The sequence below is a fragment of the Primulina eburnea genome, unplaced genomic scaffold (genome assembly GCF_022965805.1).
Source record: "Primulina eburnea isolate SZY01 unplaced genomic scaffold, ASM2296580v1 ctg429_ERROPOS400000, whole genome shotgun sequence".
Classification (NCBI taxonomy): Eukaryota; Viridiplantae; Streptophyta; class Magnoliopsida; order Lamiales; family Gesneriaceae; genus Primulina; species Primulina eburnea.
This window is the reverse complement of record NW_027331243.1, coordinates 55,850-79,013: the sequence shown is the minus strand read 5'-3', so window position 1 is coordinate 79,013 and position 23,164 is coordinate 55,850. Positions and strand designations below refer to the sequence as shown.

Here is a 23,164-nt window from a genome sequence, read left to right as displayed (position 1 = left end):
ATATATATATATATAGTCTGTATTTTCTTGGTTTACACGTTTATTTTGAGTAAAAATTGGCCTAGTTTAGGATACAATTATTCCCAAATTATAATATTTTTCGTCCACCAAAATTAAACTAAATTATATATACATAGATACAACATCAATACGTACACACATGATGTAACGAAATTTAGTCTAATTTAATCAACACTAATTTTTTATCACCAAAACTCAAAAAAGAATGAAAGCGAAAAGTGGTAAAAAAATGTGCATATTGTTCGCCTTTAAGGATCCTAAATATGAAACATTTTTTTGAACTTAAATCTACCATTCCATTCTTATAAACCTAGCTTTCCATCAACTACCAAATTTTTTAATTTTACCGATAGCTAAATTTTTTATAATTGATGATTTGTAATAATAGGAACCCTGAAATATTTTGATGAGACGACGATTCTCCAAGAAAAGGGATCAAGAAGAAAAAATGGAGAATCCCATTTCAGCAAGGCATCGCAACAAATTTTGGTTCGTGTTCTTTCTTTTGTTTGTTTTTTGGTATTTTTTGCTTTATGAATTTGATTGGTCTTCTCTCCCCGGGCTCTCTTTGGTATCCCCCGATCAAGAAAACCATCTCCAATCTTTAGATTCGAGTTCCATCCTTAGAAAAAATGTTTCTAATGATCAAAATGTTACGATACCTTTGAATCATTCGCCGAGAAACATTGTATCAAGAAATGACACAAGTGGCATTTCGGGAAGAGATATGAATGTTTCAACATACACAGAAACAGATTATGAAATTCGAGATCTTGAAGAGCTACAAAAAGAATTAGAACCCCAGTTACCACAAGAAGGGGAAGAATTTGACGACGACGACGACGACAGAGGTGAAAACGGGAGGAAAACAAAACCATGCAATGGTAGATATATCTATGTACACGATCTACCTACACGATACAATGACGATCTGATAAATCAATGCAAGTTATTGAACAAATGGTTTAACATGTGCCCTTATTTCGGCAACCTAGGACTTGGGCAACGACTCGGGAACCCTCAGAGGCTTTTCTTGAGCTCCGGTTGGTATACTACACACCAATTCGCGTTAGAGGTTATATTCCACAACAGAATGAAGCAATATGAATGCTTAACAAATGACTCATCAAAGGCTGCTGGAGTCTTTGTCCCATATTATCCAGGGTTGGATATTGCTAGATACTTGTGGGATCACTACAACACATCTGTTAAGGATTATGATACCATGGGATTGGTCAAATGGTTGAAAGAGAAACCTGAATGGAACAGAATGGGAGGGAGAGACCATTTCTTGGTTACAGGGCGCATAACATGGGATTTTCGAAGGGCAGTGGACGAGGACTCGGGTTGGGGGAACAAGCTCATGTTGTTGCCCGAGTCACAAAACATGACGATGCTGTCAATTGAGTCGAGTCCGTGGAACAAGAACGATTTTGCAATACCATATCCTACATATTTTCATCCTTCAAACGATGATCAGGTTCTCCAATGGCAAAATAAGTTGAGGAAGCAAAAGAAAAAGGCTTTATTTTGCTTTATCGGTGGCACACGTCCTAGTATGAAGGGCTCCATCCGAGGTGAAATCATGGAACAATGCAATGCAGCTAAACGCAAATGCAAGATGCTGGAATGTATAGATTCAAAAGAGAATTGTGTAAAGCCAGCTAATGTGATGAAGCTGTTTCAAAGCTCCGTTTTCTGCCTCCAGCCACCAGGGGACTCGTTCACCAGACGATCAACTTTTGATTCAATTCTTGCCGGCTGTATACCAGTTTTTTTCCATCCGGGCTCAGCCTATGTCCAATATCTGTGGCATCTGCCTAGGAATTATAAGAAATATTCCGTGTTCATATCGCAAGAGGATGTGAAGAACAAGAAAGTGAGTATTGAGAGATTACTATCTCGAATTCCAAAAAACAAGGTGTTATCCATGAGAGAAGAGGTGATTAAACTGATCCCAAAGGTTACTTATGCTGATCCGAAGTCGAGATTGGAGACAGTAGAAGATGCATTTGATCTAGCGGTGAAAGGAGTTCTTCAAAGAGTGGAGGGTTTGAGGAGAGATATGAAAGAAGGGAGAAATTCCAGTGATTTTGATGAAGAAAAGAGTTGGAAATACTACACCTTCGGGAAAACAGCAGAGCATGAATGGGATGATTTCTTTGATAGGACTAGGATTAGCTTTCAGTATACTTGATTGATATGATTGGATGATGGAATATACATATGATGAGTTCTTAGATAATTTTCAGATTATAGTTTCATAGATCTCTTGAGTCGCTGTATGTAGTGGAAATCTGAGTGAATCATTCATATTTTACACTCTAGCTCAAGTTCTGTGTTAATTGATGGGCACGAGCATGTTTAAATCACAGGCACATTCTTTTCCAAATGTTATTTGTTGACTTTACTCGGTGATCGAGGTATTGTGGTTTAGAAAAAATATATCAAAGTGATAATTTGTTAAAGCCTTTTATAACTCACAACAAAAAGAACGGAGATGTTTAATCGAAATTAGAGAATTGTTATTAATATTGGTCGCTAAATTTATTTTCGTCACGTCTTATAATTTAATATATTTTTGTAGCTTGATTTTTATTCTAGTCACAAATTGTAGACCGAATTTTTATTTAGGTCTCTAAGTTGAGACCGACTCTAATTTGAAGCTGAAATATGAAAATGGTCACTTATAAAGCTTAAATATTTTTAAATTTTCCACTAGCATTCATTCGCATCGCTCCAGTAATCTCTCCAAACCTAAAAAACTTGCCTTTCAACTCTTCCAACACCATCGACGCTTGTCAACCGTCTACTGGCACCGCCGACTACAACAGTGTCTTCCATAGCTCTTTCATTCTCCTATTATAGGCAATTTTCTAAATTTTAGGATTTCTTTCTCTTCTTTTGATTTCTTTCAGGAGAAATTGACACACAACTGCACAAGTGCTTGTGATGAGTGACTGTTCACAAATTTTACAGATGATAATGCTTTCACGTTTGAGTTACATTTTACTTTATTAAGGTACATAAAGGTAACACGTACTTCACGTGAAGATAAAATGACGTATAAAAAGTAAAGCATGTGTCATTCAGGATAATTACCCATAAACAAGAGAGATATAATTACTTTATTGTGCTGGAAATGATAGGTCTCATTCAAGATAATTGCTGCTGATTAAATAAATGTAGCTAGAAAATATATATTTAAAATAATGATACAACAAGAATAAAAAACCAAAATATTGAAAAAAAAAAGGTTCAACTAACATGGAAGCTTAGTTTATCCTACATTTTCAGGCTAATAACGATCCTTAAAGAATAAATGAAGCATATGTTTATTCAGATGAAATGGTGGTTCAACATGAACTTTTAATCGACCTATTACTATCTTGTGGAAGCGAGAGCAGAGCTACGATCCATGTCTTGGATGAATAGAGTCAATCAAAAGTGTGCCAAACTGTATACTAAAATCCATGCTAGCTGTGATATAATCAGAAGATTAGATTGTGACAAAGTATGAACTAAACATATCTAAGTATGAGCATTTGTAATGAGGAAAATGCTAAACCTACCAGAAACAGAGATACGGAAGCAAAGAGCCCTTCCTGAAGAAGGGCTCCATGGCCGCCAAATTCCTCTTCGTCAATTTTCAGTACAATAGCATAATATGCATAGATGATCCCAGTGGATAACGCCACAAACCTGGATATCAAAATAGCAGCATAAATAACTCAGGCAACTTTCTTTGTTTCAAAAGAGACATGGAATGAAAACAAGTCATTAACGTAGAGTTAGTCCTGGCAAAATACTTTGGGAGTATATAACCTTGACCATAGTAACTAATTGCATTGGTATCTTAAAAGTAGCATACTGTGGAGGACTCCCATAGTCCAAGATAGTTGAGTCCCCAAAATGATTATAAAACCATTAAAATTTCATTATTCTACAACTCAAATTACTAGTTGACACTCAGCATCCAAGTCCTCATCTAAAGAAATGCTTAAACAACAGCAGTTTCATTTATGCAAGGCTTTGCACGAACTCAGTGTCCCAGACACACAATTTAATCACTGCTCAATCATTATGCTATGATACTGTTATCATGGGATTTTATGAAGTGTCTTGTCATGTTATTGCTTTTTGCAGGACCACTGTCGTGTAGGCAATGACGATGGAAATAAATAAAGAAAAAGGTGTCCATGCAGGATGCTCTGTGAGAGGGTACATATCAATTAAACAATATTTTAAGCAGCAACACACGTAAGAAGGAAGTCGACTAGATTTGACGCATGATGTAGTGGAACTCAGATTTATTTTATCTTATTACTTTGATATTTAGTCTTCTAATTAAACAAGTATGGTGCTTTATACCGTTGATGTTTCACAATTAGAACATGAATGGTTTTATGATTTTTGACAGATAACTCAAGAGACCTCTATTTTTGTCACTAGAAGTAAATATCCAGAGCCTACATTAATGTCCTCTAGGAAAGATGTATTTGAAATAACTATAGATGAAAATGAACTCAGGGGAATACAACGAGTCCAATCAACATTCCATCTCAACTTGATTTCTTGGAAATCTCAAGTATTGAGTTGTAAACTAGCTTTCTGACACCATTTTTATATTTATGTTTTGATGTCTTCTTCTGAGTGGCACGATTATCACCATCTTCTTTCCCCAATCTTGGGCTTTCTTCACTGCTTCTACCATGCAAGTTCCATTCCCCTTTCTTCACCTTTTGGCTGTAGCGTCTTTATACTCTATTTTTTGGGGTTCTTTGCGGCTTAGCCAATGATAAAATATTACTTGTATCATGATTAAAAATGTAGGTAGTTGAGTCAATAATTTTCTGTAGGTTATTTATAGTTAGTTGGCAATATGATCAACTGTTTTACATTTTTTTAGAAGTTAGCCCAAGTATAAACAGACGCAAGGCAACGGTACCACAATGTAAATTTGTCTCGATCCCATATTAGAATCATCTCGGAAACATGTATTAAAGAAACGCTGAAATAGAATATTGACTAAAGAATAATAATATGGGAATTGTCACAAAGTTAAACAAGTGCAATAAATTTATTAGATTACCATCTGCCAATAATTATATGTCTAACATGACAAGAGCTTCACACTTCCAAAAACATAAATGTATCCACCACACTTTTAATCTAAAAAAGCTTCATGCATTCAAAAGTAGCAACTATAATAATAATAAAAAAAGAATGCTAAAGAGCAGTAACTTACAGGAGAAACCAGATGCCCCCAACTAAGGGAATCGCACCGCATAGCAATCCAAATATGAGGGCTAATGCTTGTCTAATCCAATGTAAAACATCAGCCAGTTGATCCTGTGACAGATAATTAATAACGTTACTTTGAATTAGATGGTAACACCTCAAGGACATAGGAATATATTAAATTTCTCAGTCAAAGTTGTTTATAAATATTATATGGATATTCAAGCTATCGGTTTATTCCAGAAACATAATTTCAATGCAAATGTCACCAGTATAACCCACAATAACCTTTGAATACTCAGCCTTCATTATTTCCAACATGTGAAATATGCAGTAATTTCTCACTGTGTGTGTTTATAAAAGCCAAAAAATTGATGAAAAACGCCTCCACTGTTTGAAGTTTCCCTCTCCCTTTCTACTGTAAAGTGCATTTTGTAACAATGTAGAAAACAAATCCATTCTAGTCCAAAAAAAATGTCACTCTAAATTTAAGAAATACATAGATATTTTTCTTCCAAGAACTCAAGAAGTAAACTATTCTGTACTAATTACTATAGTTCCCTAAATACCTTAAACACAACAATCAACCTCACACATCCTAGCCAACATAGTAACATTTTGTTAAACCATGTTTTGCAGTAAGTGCTAATTAATTCTTCAATATCCAGATCAAGAAATTTTCGAGGTACCATCACCGATCTCAATCTAGGTACCTCCTTTGAGTAAATACATGTAATTCTAAATAGCATGATCAACAAAATTTATCATCCATGTCTTCTGGATTTCTCACCTTAAAATATCAACAATTATCCGAAAAAAAAAATCAAGAATCACGGCAAAAAGTAACTTTTTTCCGTTCAGGGTTTGACAAAATGTACGCAATAAAGCCTAGGAAAACAACAACAACAATAAATAGATATGAAAGAAAAAGAAGAGATTATGAAACCTTATCCCAAGAAGCATCGGGATCCAACAGCTTCGTTATGTTAAACGCCGATATGTGATCGTTCTGATGCAGAAGCTGCGATTCCTGTTGAATATTTAATTTCGCCGATTGCCTTTGCTTCATCTTTGGTGTAAACAGATACAATTAAAATCCAGTAAACTCCCAAAAATAACTCAATGTGGAAAAAAAGTCTTGTTCGATGAATTCGAACCCCAGAGCAGATTTGTGAACTTGAAAATTGAGAAGGGGAATAATACGCCGCAGTGAATCATATATAGTTGGAAACGAAGGAATTAGAGAAACAATCTCAGCAAATTTAGGTTTGTGATTTATTTATTTATTAGTTGTCAAAAATTGGGATTCTATTATTCCCTCTGGCTTTTAGCAAGCGATTCTACATATATAAAAATTGGTATTAAAATAATTATTTTGTGAAAAAATTAGATATTATATTAAATTTCAAACTTTAAAAATTATTTTTTATTATAAATTTTTATGATAAGAGAGATATGATAATTTAAAAAGTCAAAAGTATAAATAAAGACTAAGAAAAAAATTATTAAGATATTGAGGATATGATTTATTAAAATAAGCTTTTATAATTTTTTTATTAACTATATATTTAACAAGTTCATAGAAGACATACCTACTGATGCACCAAACGTGATTTTTACTGACCAAGATCCTGCTATGATAAAGGCCATTGCACAAGTTTTCCCACAAGTAGTACATCGATATTGTTTGTGGCACACACTGAACAAATTTTCAGATAAATTAAATCATGTGCCTTTTCGTGAATACTATCAAAGCATAAAGAACGTCATTCAAAATTCTACAACACCTAATGAATTTGATAAGTCTTGGGAAGATGTTATCAAGTGTGCTAATGTAGTGACCCGTTCCAGAATCACCTACTAATCAAAAACTAAGCATGCAATTAACCTAATTAATTATAATCAGAGATAACAGCGGAAATATGGCCAACAACAATAGTTATACAACCCAATCGAAAACGAAGTCTAGACTAACTCAAAATGAAATATCCAGTACAACCATATCGAATCAAATGGAAAACACTGAAAACTAAACCAACCAGCTACTCAACGTCCTCCTCCTGCTCCTCCTGAGCCATCCAACCTGAGGCCTGCCCCGTGGGAATGGGGTGTCCAAGAATAAACAAAACCGAGGACGTGAGCGATAAGAACGCCCAGTACAAAAGTATGAGTATACAAACCTATATGAAATGCACATGCTATGATATGATACCAGGGTAGTCAAGAAACAGGAATCACAAAGGATCTCAAAATGCTCAGTCTAGAGGCGCCAAGTGGATAGTGCCGCGCGGTCCAACCTCTGGGTCACTGCATCCACTACAAGACAGACGTGGACCTAAAATGTCCCGGACCACCGAAGCCCTCCCGACCCGTCGGCCACTGTGTACTCTCGGTGTCCATGCGTCCACAAGACAGGGCTGAGCGGCCCCAAGATATAGCTTATCTCGAAAGAGATACAGCTCAACAGTAAAGGCTATCTCGAAAGAGATACGGCTCAACATGATATGCAATATGCATCATAACTCGTGACATAATAGCATGCATCATATGACATATAACAATGCAGCAAATACTCATGCAACACATATATGAATGTATACTCAACCAGGATATCTCGGATAGTACTTTCGTACCTCTATCACAGCAAGCCTAGCCTTACGCAACACCGCTAATCAGGTCTAGCACAAGCCTACGCATCAAAAGCATACTCAATCAATACTACCATGCTCGACTAGCAAAACCAGTACTCCCTAGTACTACCAAAGGTTTAGGGTTTACCTTCGTCCGTCGACAGCCCTTTGATGTCGATTGCCTTGAAACTCAGGCGCCGCTACGCTACTACTCCTGGCAGCTCTTGGCTATCGCTCGACCAACAACTAACCCTAGAAACCTTCCAAATCCTCTCAACTATGAGGCAAAATCATGAATTGGCAAGTCACAAATGAGAAATCCGAGCACTATTTATAGGCCATGTTCGGATCCTCCGAACAACACTTCGGAACGTCCGAACGCTACGTGTCCATTGGCTCTTGACAGCTCATGATCGGATCCTCCGATCATACACTTCGGACCGTCCGAACATGCATGGAAAATGACGTGTCGATCAACACTTGACACCTATGATCGGATTCACCGAACTACACTTCGGATCGTCCGAACTCTTCGGTGCTTCCGAACCCTCTTCGGTCCGTCCGATCATGACCATAGCCAAAATTACACCTTAAACCTTCTTAATCACCATTACTCCGTTAATTACCCAATTTGGAATTCGGGCTACTACATTCTCCCCCCCTTAAAAGATTTCGTCCTCGAAATCAGGCTTAGAGAATGAACAAAACGAAATAACAACATCATTAATACATCTCAATTGTTGTTGAATACAACTGATACTATGATTACAACTGAAAACACAAACTTATACAAAGCACAACTCAAAAGAGCTCTGGATGCTCCGAACGCATACGACTCTCTAACTCCCAAGTGGCTTCTTCAGTGCCTCGACGCTGCCACTGCACTAAGACAAGAGGAATGATCTTATTCCGCAACACCTTATCTTTGCGATCTAGAATCTGAACTGGTCGCTCCACGTAAGACAAATCCGTATCAAGTTGAACTTCAGATGGATGTAAGATGTGCGACTCATCTGCTACATAACGTCTCAACAAGGATACGTGGAACACATCATGAATACTTGATAGGTACGGCGGCAACGCAAGTCTGTAAGCTAAATCTCCCACACATTCCAGTATCTCGAATGGACCAATAAATCTCGGAGACAGCTTACCCTTGAGACCAAATCTCAAAATCCTGCGAAAAGGCGAAACTCGGAGAAACACCTTCTCACCTGGCTGAAAATGAAGAGGTCGACGCTTTGTGTTCGCATAACTAGCCTGTCGATCCTGAGCAGTCTTAATCCGCTTCTTGATTACTGCAACCTTATCTATAGCCTGCTGGACTAACTCCGGTCCCTCTACCTGTCGTTCCCCGACTTCATCCCAGAATAATGGAGTACGACAACGTCGCCCGTACAACGCCTCAAATGGTGCCAAACCAATACTACGATGATAGCTGTTGTTGTACGCGAACTCAATCAAAGGCAAATGATCCTGCCAAGCGGGTCCGAAATCCATAACACAGGCTCGCAACATATCCTCAAGCGTACGGATAGTCCTCTCTGATTGACCGTCAGTCTCCGGATGATAAGCAGTACTCAGACTCAGTGTAGTACCCAAAGCTGACTGGAAACTACCCCAAAACCGTGAGGTAAAACGAGGATCTCTGTCACTAACAATACTGACAGGCACTCCATGCAAACGTACAATCTCCTGAATGTACAATCGAGCCATACGATCGAAAGTGAAATCACGATTATACGGCAGAAAATGAGCAGACTTGGTGAGTCGATCCACCACTACCCAGATAGCATCGCTGTTCCTCGAAGATAATGGCAAGTGAGTAATGAAATCCATCGTAATATGCTCCCACTTCCATTCTGGAATAGGTAAGTTCAACAACAATCCTCCCGGTCGACGGTGCTCTGCCTTAACCTGCTGGCAAACTAGACACTTGGAGACAAACTGATACACGCTGCGCTTCATCCCTTTCCACCAAAACCGCATCCTCAAGTCTCTATACATCTTGTTGCTTCCTGGATGAACACTTAACTTGCTTCGATGCGCCTGAGACAATATCTCGTCCCTCAAAGTGTCATCCTCTGGTACTACAACCCGATTAGATAAGCACAGAAGACCATTGGACTGATAATGGAAATTGCTATCACCACCAACTAACCGAGCTAATCTCTGAGTCTTGAGATCAGACATCTGAGCTTCTCGAATCCGAGTGAACAAATTGGGCTCAGATAAAATGGTAGCAACACGAATGCTCTCCATACCTTTCCGATGCTTGAAGTTAAACCCCAACGAGCAACTATCCTGGATGGCACTAGTCATAGCACAAGTCTGAAGTGCAGAGGCTCTCACCTTGCGACTAAGCGCATCAGCTGTGAGATTCGCAGAACCTGGATGGTACTTGATCTCGCAATCATAATCCTTCAGCAAATCCATCCAACGACGTTGCTTCATGTTCAACTCAGCCTGAGTGAACAGATATTTCAGACTCTTATGATCAGTAAAGATTTCAAACTGAACACCGTACAAATAATGACGCCAAATCTTCAGCGCAAACACAATAGCTGCCAATTCCAGATCATGAGTGGGATACTTCTCCTCGTGAGATTTCAGCTGTCTGGAAGCATAAGCAATCACATGACCATTTTGCGTCAACACACACCCTAAGCCTTGAGTTGAGGCATCGGTGTAAACACTGAAACCATCATATCCTGACGGTAACGCCAAAACAGGTGCGGAAGTCAGAAGTCGACGAAGCTCTCTGAAACTATCTTCGCACTCGGATGACCACTCAAATGGAACATCCCTCCGAGTAAGTTGCGTCAATGGTCTGGCTATCTGAGAGAAATTCACGATGAAGCGACGATAATACCCTGCCAGACCTAGAAAACTACGGATCTCAGCCACCGTCGTCGGACGTGACTGTTAGAGTAGGTGCACGTCGAGCCAAGTGTTGGCCGACTGTTCACAATGAAACTCTTTGTATAAACGATCTTTATTTTAATAATATTTCAATTTATTAATTTGGCGCATCTTTATCTTTATACCCATGCTAGTTGCATAGATAAAGTCCTTGAATATACAAATAGTAGAAAGAATATGAGATGCTCATATGATGAGTATCATGAAACTCATATTTGGAATACTGTATATTCTAAACCGTTCCTAGTCGATTCAGCCGCCACTAAGAAGGATAAAGGCCGCTCGAGTTAGAGACTAGTATCTGCGATGTGAGTACCATGTTTCATTGGTAGGGGACATTGTGATGTCCGAACATGCAGATAGGTGCTCCTTGTAGAGTGCACTGAACAACCCTCCATAAAAGGACTTTCCAAGTGGTTCTCACTTATCGAGTGGAAAAGTCCTGGTTTATGGTTGTACAGAATTAGTCCTTATGACCCGGGACAACATTGAGACTCTATGTGCTAGCGTTTCACTTTGACTTGTTTACCGACTCTTATGGGGTCATTAGGTGGCAAGGTTGGGTGTTACGGCGAAACATATAGGAGTCGATGCATTGTAGTCGGGGATTCACCGCTTACCTACGGGTATGGATATCCTATGTGTTTTTTCATGTATATGTGGGTTGAAATCTCTGATCAGAGTATGGTGGTAATTATGAAAGGGGTTTCATAGATTACACCATCGATGCAACCACAACATGACACATAGTATCGATTCATTGACAACTCTCGATAGACCAATAGTTGTCGAATCGGTCGGGATATATGAGTTGAAGGGACCGTACTGTACGCTAACCATAATTGAATGGTTCTTGCAGGCACTATCATGTGATACCTAGGGAATCACGTAAGCGATGCTGCTAGGCGTTTAACGTGATTGGTTGGGTACTATCAGACTTGAGTTCTGACGTTCTTACTATCAAGGAGTTGATAAGTAAGAATGGAGCAATTGGGGTATGCTCGTATAAGGACATGTTTAGTCCGAATCACATTGAGATGTGAACCCACGGCTAGTTGTATCAATGAACCATTGAGGGCCACACAAGTACTTGCTTAGTAAATCCCGAAGAGAAGTAAAATAGTTCAATGTGTTGAACGGCTTATAAATGTGTTTATAAGCGTTAAGAAAAATAGAAGTATGACTTCTAAGAGAGAAATACAAATTTTAATTTATGGAAGTGTTCCTAAGATTAAAATTTGGCCGAGTAAATAATGTAGTTGAAAATTGTGATTTTCATGAACATTATTGGAGACTAAATTAAATTAATTCAAGTGTTGAATTAATTAAACACTAGTGGACCTAGTAGAGTCTAAATAATTAAATTAATTCAAGTGTTGGATTAATTAAATAATATTAAGTCTAGTAGAGCTTAATTTAAATAATTATTTAACTAGTGGGACTTGAGTAAAATCAAGTAATATTTAATTAATCTCAAATGTGTTTGAGATAATAAAATTTAGTCTATGGTTTTTAATGTGTTAAAAACCATATAATATATGTGAGACATGCTAGGGTTTGCATGCTTGGGAGGTGAAAGGTTGTTGATTACTTTTTAATAAAAAAATTCCAAAGACATGCAACTTTTGAGAGACAACTTTCACAACTACCTAGGCTAGTCTCCCACTCTCACTTGGAACTCACTTGGCCGAAATCTTCTTCTAATTTTCTCTAAAATATTTTCAAGTTTTGTTCCTCATTTTGGAGAGCAAAAATCATTCTCTTTGAAAAATCTTCTTGCTTTTCTAGTGCAAAGTAAGAAGGGATTTACATAGCCAAGTGGTGGGCCTTATTCTTGAAGGGAAAAGAAGGAGCTTGTAGATTTCTTTCATCCATACAAGAGCCAAAGTGTTTACACTTGGTTGGTGCCATTCATCAACTCTAAGGGGTTGATAGGTAAATCCTAAATCATCCTATGAATGGTTTTAATTTGATTTTGTAAATATTGCACAAATTTATTAAGGGGGCCGAAAATTTTGTTCAAAAATTTATATTTTCGCTTCCGTTGCGTTTCCGGCCTCCGTAACCGGTCCGCTTTCAAATAATCCATAAATCCACAAGAACAACAAACCCAAGTCAACTCTTAACTCAAAACCTTAAACGAATCGCACCAAAGGCTTACCTTAGCTTCCTAGCACCAAGGAGAACCACGATCTCAAGTCGAAACGCAAACTAAATGCTTGAATCGAAGATAGGAAGTGAAGAAGATGGAAGAAAACCCTAAGAAATGGAGAGAAAATCGAGTTTGAAAAGAAGAGATAAGGGAAAGTATGGCCAACCACTCCCAAAAAGTAACTTAAAATCTCGCCCACACCTTGACCGCGGGTGCGCTGCCACAAGCTCCACAGGTGTGCCTAGCTCACGGCACAACACAAAATTCTGGAACACTCGGACCGCGGGTGCGGCGCTGCAACCACCGCGGGTGCGGTCATCACCGCGGGTGCGGTCCTGCTATGGCTTCCCAACTCCAAAATCATGAATAGTACACCGCGGGGGCACTCCTCTAAGAGCGCAGGTGCACTCTAGTCACGGCAATGATCAAAACTCAACCAACTAAAATCGATCCGAAACTCTGAAACGAACAACCAACAACAACTAACACCTCAAGAACATAACAACCAATAGTACTATGGCCCAAAACACAACTCTAAACATCTAATCACATAACCCAAATAACAAGAAAAGCTTAAACCGTACCGTACACCGGGCTCGTCTATTACAGGTGGCGCCCGAGCGGTAATAAATTACCGCCCGAGCGCCAATGGTTCTGGATTTTTTGTTCTGGACAGAAAGTGCCGCGCTCGAGCGGTAATTTATGACCGCCCGAGCGCCGCCTTATATATATATGGATAGGTTTCGACTTTCTAAGCCATTTTATCAGCTCTCCACTTTTATACCAGCAAGAAACTCGAGAGAAACCTACAGAAATCTTCCTCCAAAGCTTATTTCTTCATTCCTTTCAAAGTTTTGAGGTTAGAAGTTTATTCGCCATCACAAGAACATCATATAGGTGTAAGTTTTCTTCTCTTTTAGTTGTTCTACATGTAGAGGAGTGATTTTCACCTATATACATAGTGATGGGTTTATTGATGTATTTGACAGTATAGGAGCGAGAAAACCATCTTAAACCAGTGTACTTAAGCTTGGACGTAAGTTGGCATGTTCTTGAAGTAATACATGAGTAATATTATGAATTTCAAATGATTCTCATTGATTGATATATGTACATTGTTAGTATTTTATTGATGAAAACATAGCACCATATTCCATTGTTATGTATTAAATATGTAAGGAACTCATGAATATTGATGATGGGTGCTATGTCATGAACAAGAACATGAACATGAAAGAAAAGGATGATTTTACATGATATAGAGCTTGTTGACATCATGGGTGGTTTTAAGTCCACCAAAGCTATTGGCCAATATATGTTCATGGGGCGTGGGGTTGCCAAAGGTTGCTCCCTGACGTCCAACACAGTAGTAGCTATATAATAAAGCAAGCACAGTAGTACAGGTCAACTAATGAGGCTCAAGTACAAAATGAACATGAATATACTATATGACATGTTTTTAAATTCATTGTTGATCACGACTTGATATGTATGTTCCTTCGATGCATATTGATACGTATAAGTGCCAACTTATTGAGTTTTATAAACTCACGTAGCTCATGTATTACAGGATCAGGTAGTGAAGAGACTAGGATGCCGGTTCGCCAATGGATGCTTGTGACGTGTGTCACCTCGACAAGAACCGGGCTTCTTATTGTATAGCTTCCGCATATGTATTGTAGTAAATTTTATATGAGGGTTTGAAACAAGTTCCATGTTATGTATGATGATACAAAGTATGTTGGTATATGAGAATATGTTTATAAATGTGTATGAATAGTATTGCTTGAGTTTTGGGTATACAAATATAGGGACATCATGCCAAAATTTTTATAAACCATCAAAGTGATGCCTCTTGTTTGATTTACTTCATACTATAGTTATATCATTCAAACCTTATTTTGATATATGTATCATTAATCATGTCAAGTATAGAGTAAGGGTGTGACATTTTTATGGTATCAGAGCCCACGGTTCGACAGGGAAGACACTGCACTTCATCCACATGGAGAACTCGGCAAGTAAGTATCTTTTTCCATAGTTTATGCTAAGTTATGTGTCTATGTGATCCTACATGTAGGATAAGCGACGATGCCACCAAACGTAAAGTACATGAAGGAGAGTCATCTAAGGGCAAGGCCCCAGCAGTCGAAGGTGAGGGCAGTGCGCCACGACCGATAGATGACTTCGCTCAATTACTCCAACAACAAGCAAAAGTCCATGGTGAACAAATCCAGCAGCTACTGGAGATGCAACGGACTACTCATGAACAGGCACAAGCTCAAGCCATAGTACACAGACATGTGCCTGTTCAAACAGACGTATGATCGTTTTCGACGTTTGAATCCTCCGGAATTCATGGGAAGCACCGATCCAGCAGTAGCAGAAGAGTGGATTAAGTCATTGGAGTCCATCTTCTCCTACCTTCATATGGAAGATGTGACAAAGTACTTGTGCCATCTTTTTTAACAAAACATGCAAGAATATGGTGGGAGAATGCAAGGGTCGCATTACCGGTTGGACCATTGACATGGGAAACTTTCAAAACTGTGTTTTACAACAAGTATTTCAGTAAAGACGTACGAGCCAAAAAGCCAGTGACTTCCTGAATTTGAAGCAAGGACCATGTCAATGACGAATACATACAACAATTTGAGGCTGGAGTCCAATATGTACCATATATTGCACAGATGACACAAGTAAGGGCGAACACTTCATGCGGGGACTTCGCTCTGAAATTAAAAGAGATGTACGATGTCGAAAGTTGCTACATGGGGAGATAGTAGAAAGAGCACTTATGGCAGAACAAGATGAACATGACATTGACATAGACAGGCAACAACGAAGGCAACAGTACTTTCAAAGAGCCAAGGAACAGGACAAGGCAAAAAGACCGATAGCAAAGGTGCTCGACCAGAGGAACCCCGTGGCAAGGGTCCCCCTCCACGTAAAGAACAGGACAGACCACCTTGTCCTAAATGTGGCAAACTCATGGCGGGGAATGTATGCAAGGTTCTAATGTCTGTTATCGTTGCAAAAGCCAGGGCATCTCGCCAAGAATTGTCCAGGAAGTTCTGAGAAAGTACAGGGACGCCTTTTCTCCATGACCAAAGAAGAAGTGGATGCGGATACATCGATGATCACCGGTATGTTCTTGATTTCTGGTATTACTGCTATTGTTTTACTAGATTCAGGAGCCACACATTCCTTTATTTCGGAATCATTTGTAAAAGACTGGGCATTACAGCAAGTACACAGAGACACAACTCGCCATAGCCTTACCTTCCGGGCAAGAATTACAGACAGATCAGATTGTGCGAGGATGTCCAATATATGTCCAAGGTCATCAGATGTATGCTGAATTGATTGTTTTGAAAATGAACGATTTTGATGTGATATTGGGAATGGATTGGCTCTCGAAGTACAGAGTTACTATTGACTGTGGCATAAAGATGATCAAGTTTGCACCAGTAGGAGCTGAACCATTCACAGTAGCAAGTGCAGGTATATCCTTACCTCTTCGGATAATCTCTTGTATGAAGGCTTGTAAATTATTACAGAAGGGGTGTCAAGGATATTTAGCATCTGTTTTAGTTATTGATCCACCGTTCGTGAACTAAAAGATACAGATGTTTTGTGAATTTCCAGAAGTATTTCCTGATGATGTAACAGGCTTACCCCCAGATAGAGAGATCGAATTTGTAATTGATGTTGTGGCAGGAACTCATCCGATCTCAAAAGCTCCTTATCGATTAGCTCCTACAGAAATGAAAGAAAAAGTTACAGGAGTTGCTTGATAAAGGGTTTATTAGACCGAGCTTTTCACCGTGGGGTGCACCTGTTTTTTTGTGAAAAGAAAGACGGTACCCTTCGTCTATGCATTGATTATCGGGAGTTGAACAAAGTGACAATCAAAAAAATATCCACTCCCGAATTGATGATTTGTTTGATCAATACAAGGAGCTGCTATCTTTTCGAAGATTGATTTACGATCAGGCTATCATCAATTAAAAGTGAAGTCAGATGATATTTCTAAGACTGCCTTCCGAACCAGGTACGGGCATTATGAATTTCTTGTAATGCCATTTGGACTAACAAATGCACCAGCTGCTTTATGGATTTAATGAACAGAATTTTCAAGCCATTCTAGACAAGTTCGTGATTGTGTTTATAGATGATATTTTATCTACTCACGAACTGTAGAGGAGCATCGAGAACATTTGCAATTAGTTTTGCAACTTTGAAGATAAACATTTATATGCCAAATGGAAGAAATGTGAATTTTGGCTTGAACAAGTATCATTCTTGGGTCATATCATTTCAAAAGAAGGCATATCAGTGGATCCAAGTAAGATTGAAGCTGTTAATAACTGGCTACGACCTACCACTGTTACCGAGGTACGTAGTTTTCTTGGGCTAGCTGGTTATTACCGTCGGTTTATAGCGGGATTTTCTAAGATAGCATTGCCTTTGACTGCTTTAACTCGAAAGAATGTGAAATTTGTATGGGACGAAGCATGTGATCGCAGTTTCCAAGAGTTAAAGGCAAAATTGACTTCAGCACCGGTCCTTGCTATTCCAGAAGGATCATGAGATTTTGTAGTGTACAGTGATGCTTCGAAACAAGGTTTAGGAGCAGTCTTGATGCAACACGGGAAGGTGATTGCTTATGCCTCTAGGCAATTGAAAGAATATGAAAAGAACTATCCCACACATGATTTAGAACTGGCAGCAGTGGCATTTGCATTGAAAATATGGCGCCATTATCTGTATGGTGAACGGTGTGAAATACACGGACCACAAGAGTTGAAATATTTATTCACGCAAAAAGAACTGAATATGACAACGACGTTGGTTGGAATTGGTGAAGGATTACGATTGTGTTATTAATTATCATCCAGGCAAAGCCAATGTTGTTGCAGATGCGTTAAGTCGAAAGTCCAGTTCTATTGCTGCAATGCAAGTACAAGAACAAATTATGGGATTTGCAGAACTTGAAGCTTGATGTTATTCCAAAGGGATGCAATAATTATCATCTCTCATGGTTCGACCAACACTTGCAGACAGGATCAAGGTCGAACAAAAACAGATAGAATTCAGCAATTGAGAAGCGAGATGAGATAAAGGACATTCGAACTTTGAATTGAATGGGGAAGGAATATGGACATATCGGGGAGATTGTGTGTGCCAAAACAAGGAACGATCAGAACGACATTCTTATTGATGCTCATGCTACTCCCTATTCGATCCATCCAGGAGGCACAAAATGTACAAGGATTTGAAACCATTATTTTGGTGGCCAGGTATGAAAAAGGACATTGCTCAATTTGTTGCACAATGTCTAACTTGTCAACAGGTCAAGACTGAACATCAAAGACCAGCAGGACTCCTGAAACCACTACCCATTCCTGAATGGAAATGGGAACATATCACGATGGATTTCATCTTGGTTTGCCAAGAACTCAAAGAGGATTCAATGCTATATGGGTTATTGTGGATCGACTTACAAAATCAGCTCACTTTCTTCCGGTGAAGACCACATACACGATGAATCAATATGCTGAAGAATACATCAAAGATAGTGAGGCTTCATGGCATCCCAGTGTCCATTGTATCAGATAGAGATCCAAATTTACATCTGCATTTTGGAAAAGCTTGCATCATGCTATGGGAACTCGATTGTCATTCAGCACAGCATTCCACCCTCAAACTGATGGACAATCAGAACGAGTGAATCAGATCTTAGAAGATATGTTGAGGGCATGTACTATTGACTTCCCAGGTAGTTGGGACAGTAAACTTGAAAGCGGACCGGTTACGGTGGCCGGAAGCGCAACGGAAGTCAAAAATTTTAAATTTATACTTAAAATTTCGGCCACCCCTTATTTTTGTGCAATATTTACAAATCAAACACCATACATAGGATGTTAAGAATTATAACCTATCAATCTTAAAGATTGATGTTTGGCTCCAACTTTGTTGTGAACAACAAAGCTCTTGAGGGTTGACAAGTCTACAAGCTCTTCCTCCAACTCCAAAATAAAGCCCATCACTAGCAAGGTAAAACCCTCTTGATTTGCACTAGAAAAATCAAGAGGATTTTTCAATGAGAAGTCTTTTATTCTCCAACACTTGAAGAACAAAAGAGAGAAGAAAAATTTGAGAGAAAAAGCTTGAATATTTATGCCAAGAGAGTGAATGAGAGAGGGGGAGAAATTTTCTTGGTTTTGTTAAAAGTTGTCTTGCATGCCATGCAATATTTTATTCAAAAGTATTCTCCACCCTTTGATCTCCCAAGCATGCAAACCCTAGTATACTTTGCATGTGGGCTTTTAACTTTTACAAGGCCCATGGACTTTTAATTGTCTCAAACATTTTGAGCCCAATTAGACTTTACTTGATTTTACTCAAGCCCACTAGTCAAATAATTATTTCCAATTGGGCTCCACAAGGCCCAATGATATTTAATTAATCCAACACTTGAATTAATTTAATTATTTGGACTCTACAAGGTCCACTAGTGTTTAATTAATTCAACACTTGAATTAATTTAATTTAGTCCACAATAATGTTTATGAAAATCACAATTTTCAACTACATTATTTACTTGGCCAAATTTTAATCTTAGGAACACTTCCATAAATTAAAATTTATATTTCTTAGAAGTCATACTTCTATTTTTCTTTACGCTTATAAACACATTTATAAGCCGTTCAACACATTGAACTATTTTACTTCTCATCGTGGTTTACGAAGCAATTACTTGTGTGGCCCTCAATTGTTCATTGATACAACTAGCCATGGGTTCACATCTCCATGTGATTCGGACTAAACATGTCCTTATTCGAGCATACCCCAATTGCTCCATTCTTACTTATCAACTCCTTGATAGTAAGAACGTCAGAACTCAAGTCTGATAGTACCCAACCAATCACGTTAAACGCCTAGCAGCATCGCTTACGTGATTCCCTAGGTATCACATGATAGTGCCTGCAAGAACCATTCAATTATGGTTAGCGTACAGTACGGTCCCTTCAACTCATATATCCCGACCGATTCGACAACTATTGGTTTATCGAGAGTTGTCAATGAATCGATACTATGTGTCATGTTGTGGTTGCATCGATAGTGTAATCTATGAAACCCCTTTCATAATTACCACCATACTCTGATCAGAGATTTCAACCCACACATACATGAAAAAACACATAGGATATCCATACCCGTAGGTAAGCGGTGAATCCCCGGCTACAATGCATCGACTCCTATATGTTTCGCCGTAACACCCAACCTTGTCACCTGATGACCTCATAAGAGTCGGTAAGCAAGTCAAAGTGAAACGCTAGCACATAGACTCTCAATGTTGTCCCGGGTCATAAGGACTAATGGTGTACAACCATAAACTAGGAATTTTCACTCGATAAGTGAGAACTACTTCGAAAGTCCTTTTAGAGGGTTGTTCAGTGCACTCTACAAGGAGCACCTATCTGCATGCTCGGACATCACAATGTCCCTTACCAATGAAACATGGTACTCACATCGCAGATACTAGTCTCTAACTCGAGCGGCCTATATCCTTCTTAGTGGCGGCTGAATCGACTAGGAACCGTTTAGAATATACAGTATTACAAATATGAGTTTCATGATACTCATCATATGAGCATCTCATATTCTTTCTACTATATGTATATTCAAGGACTTTATCTATGCAACTAGCATGGGTAAAAGATAAAGATGCGCCAATTAAATTCAAATATTATTAAAATAAAGATCGTTTATACAAAGAGTTTCCCCGGAACAGTCGGCCAACACTTGGCTCGACGTGCACCTACTCTAACAATCTCCCACTTGCACTAGAGCCAACTACCCATATACTTTAGACCCATTGATTCGCGATGCTTCTCGAATGATGGTCCTGGTAAAGGCTTAGTTAGTGGATCAGCAACATTATCTGCAGAGCCGACTTTGTCAATCATGACATCTCCTCTTTCCACGATCTCTCTGAGGATGTGGTACTTTCTCAATACGTGTTTGGACTTCTGATGAGACCTTGGCTCCTTCGCCTAAGCTATGGCTCCCGTGTTGTCGCACATCACCGGGATAGGAGCAACTCCATTTGGAATGACGCCCAACTCTTGGACGAAATTCCTAATCCAAACAGCCTCCTTTGCTGCAGCCGATGCAGCAATGTATTCTGCCTCAGTGGTGGAATCCGCAGTACTGTCTTGCTTGGAACTCTTCCAAGAGACAGCACCACCATTGAGCATGAATATGAATCCGGAGGTTGACTTCGAGTCATCAACATCACTTTGGAAGCTAGAGTCGGTATAGCCTTCCAATTTCAGTTCTCCACCCCCATAGACCAAGAACAACTTATTGGTCCTTCTCAAATACTTGAGGATGTCTTTCACAGCTTTCCAGTGTGGAAGACCAGGGTTGGATTGATATCTACTCACTACACTTAGTGCAAATGCCACGTCAGGACGTGTAGATATCATCCCATACATGATACTACCAATAGCCGAAGCATACGGAATTCGTGTCATCGCCGCTATCTCTGCATCAGTCTTGGGAGACATAGACTTGGATAGGGACACGCCATGACACATTGGTAGATGTCCTCTTGGACTCATCCATCGAGAACCGCTTCACGATGGTATCAATGTATGTGGACTGGGTGAGACCAAGCAATCTTTTGATCTATCTCTATAGATCTGTATTCCCAATACAAAAGATGCTTCACCCAAGTCCTGCATTGAGAACTTACTTGCTAACCATATCTTAGTTGATTGCAACATTCCTACATCATTCCCAATGAGTAGAATGTCATCAACATAAAGAACAAGGAATGTCACAGCACTCCCACTGACCTTCTTATACACACAGGGTTCCTCAGGATTCTTAGTAAAACCAAACTCTTTGATTGTACTATCGAATCTGAGGTTCCAACTCCTAGATGCCTGCTTAAGACCATAAATAGATCTTTGAAGTTTGCATACCATATGCTCACTTCCGATAGATGTAAACCCTTCAGGTTGAGACATGTAAATCTCTTCCTTAATATCCCCATTAAGGAAGGCAGTCAACATCTTGACATCCATCTGCCATATCTCATAGTCATACCATGCAGCTATGGCTAGCAAATCCTAATGGACTTGAACATCGCAACTGGAGAAAAGGTTTCCTCATAGTCAACACCTTGCCTTTGAGTATACCCTTTTGCTACCAATCGCGCCTGAAGGTCAATACCTTCCCTCCGCCCCAAGTTTCCTCTTGTAAATCCATTTACACCCTATGGGAACAATTCCCTCAGGTGGATCCACGAGATTCCACACTTGGTTCGAATGCATGGAATTCATCTCAGATTCCATTGTTCAAGCCATTGGATGAATCGGCATCCGATAACGCTTCCTTGAAGGTCCTTGGATCACATCCAAGGTTAGGCTCATCATGGCCCTCTTCAAGAAGCAGACCATACCTCATAGGTGGTCTCGAGACTCTCTCTCGGTTCTTCTAGGAGCTTGTATCTCCTCACTTGGCTTCTCGGGTGTGGGTTCTACAACTGTGGGTGTCTCTCGAACCTCTCGAGTTCTATCATCTCGCCTTTTCTATCCAATAGAAATTCCTTTTCCAAAAAGGTTGCGTTCCTAGAAACAAACACCTTTGTTTCTTGGGGATGATAGAAGTAATATCCAATGAATTCTTGGATATCCACAAAGTAGCATAAAATGGATCGACTATCCAATTTATCTCCCACTGTCTGCTTCACATAAGCAGGACACCCCCTATTCTAAGATAAGAATACTTGGGAGGCTTACCCATCCATATCTCATATGGAGTCTTGTCAACTGCCTTTGTATGGACATTGTTCAACAACAGTGCCGCTGTTTCAAGCGCATATCCCCAAAAGGATGGCGGCAACTCCGTGAACCCCATCATAGACCGAACCATGTCCATCAAAGTCCGGTTACGACGCTCCGAAACACCATTCAACTGCGGTGTAGCGGGCGGAGTCCACTGCGAGAGAATCCCATTCTCTCTAAGATACTCTTGGAACTCGGCACTCAAGTACTCACCACCTCGATCCGATCGAAGTGTCTTGATGCTTCGTCCCAATTGCTTCTCTACTTCACTTCTGAATTCTTTGAACCTTTCAAAGGCTTCAGACTTGTATTTCATCAAATACACATACCCATAC

The 23,164-nt window shown here is 39.3% G+C and overlaps 2 protein-coding genes across 2 annotated transcripts; one reads left to right on the top strand and one right to left on the bottom strand.

Annotated features, from left to right (window-relative positions):
- The first annotated feature begins 312 nt into the window (after positions 1 to 312).
- On the top strand, positions 313 to 2,348 carry LOC140821130 (probable xyloglucan galactosyltransferase GT11). The gene is made up of 2 exons (XM_073181545.1): positions 313 to 905; positions 1,017 to 2,348. Exons 1-2 carry the CDS (start codon positions 428 to 430, stop codon positions 2,216 to 2,218), a joined length of 1,680 nt encoding a protein of 559 aa, XP_073037646.1. The 5' UTR covers positions 313 to 427; the 3' UTR covers positions 2,219 to 2,348.
- Positions 2,349 to 3,176: 828 nt separating this feature from the next.
- LOC140821125 (uncharacterized) lies at positions 3,177 to 6,509 on the bottom strand. Its single transcript, XM_073181539.1, has 4 exons — positions 6,209 to 6,509; positions 5,270 to 5,373; positions 3,594 to 3,723; positions 3,177 to 3,501 (listed from the first exon to the last, which is right to left on the bottom strand). The coding sequence occupies exons 1-4, from the start codon at positions 6,329 to 6,331 to the stop codon at positions 3,463 to 3,465; spliced, it is 396 nt and encodes a 131-aa protein (XP_073037640.1). The 5' UTR covers positions 6,332 to 6,509; the 3' UTR covers positions 3,177 to 3,462.
- Between the last annotated feature and the right edge of the window lie 16,655 nt (positions 6,510 to 23,164).

What these genes read in the sequence shown, in the direction of transcription:
- LOC140821130 (XM_073181545.1), top strand. Translation starts at nt 428, where the DNA reads ATGAGACGACGATTCTCCAAGAAAAGGGATCAAGAAGAAAAAATGGAG. An exon ending in GAAAACAAAACCATGCAATG is followed by an intron (nt 906 to 1,016) that starts GTAGATATATCT and finishes TCGGCAACCTAG; the next exon opens with GACTTGGGCAACGACTCGGG.
- LOC140821125 (XM_073181539.1), bottom strand. Translation starts at nt 6,331, where the DNA reads ATGAAGCAAAGGCAATCGGCGAAATTAAATATTCAACAGGAATCGCAG. An exon ending in GGGGGCATCTGGTTTCTCCT is followed by an intron (nt 3,724 to 5,269) that starts GTAAGTTACTGC and finishes TTTGATATCCAG; the next exon opens with GTTTGTGGCGTTATCCACTG. An exon ending in CTTCCGTATCTCTGTTTCTG is followed by an intron (nt 3,502 to 3,593) that starts GTAGGTTTAGCA and finishes ATTATATCACAG; the next exon opens with CTAGCATGGATTTTAGTATA.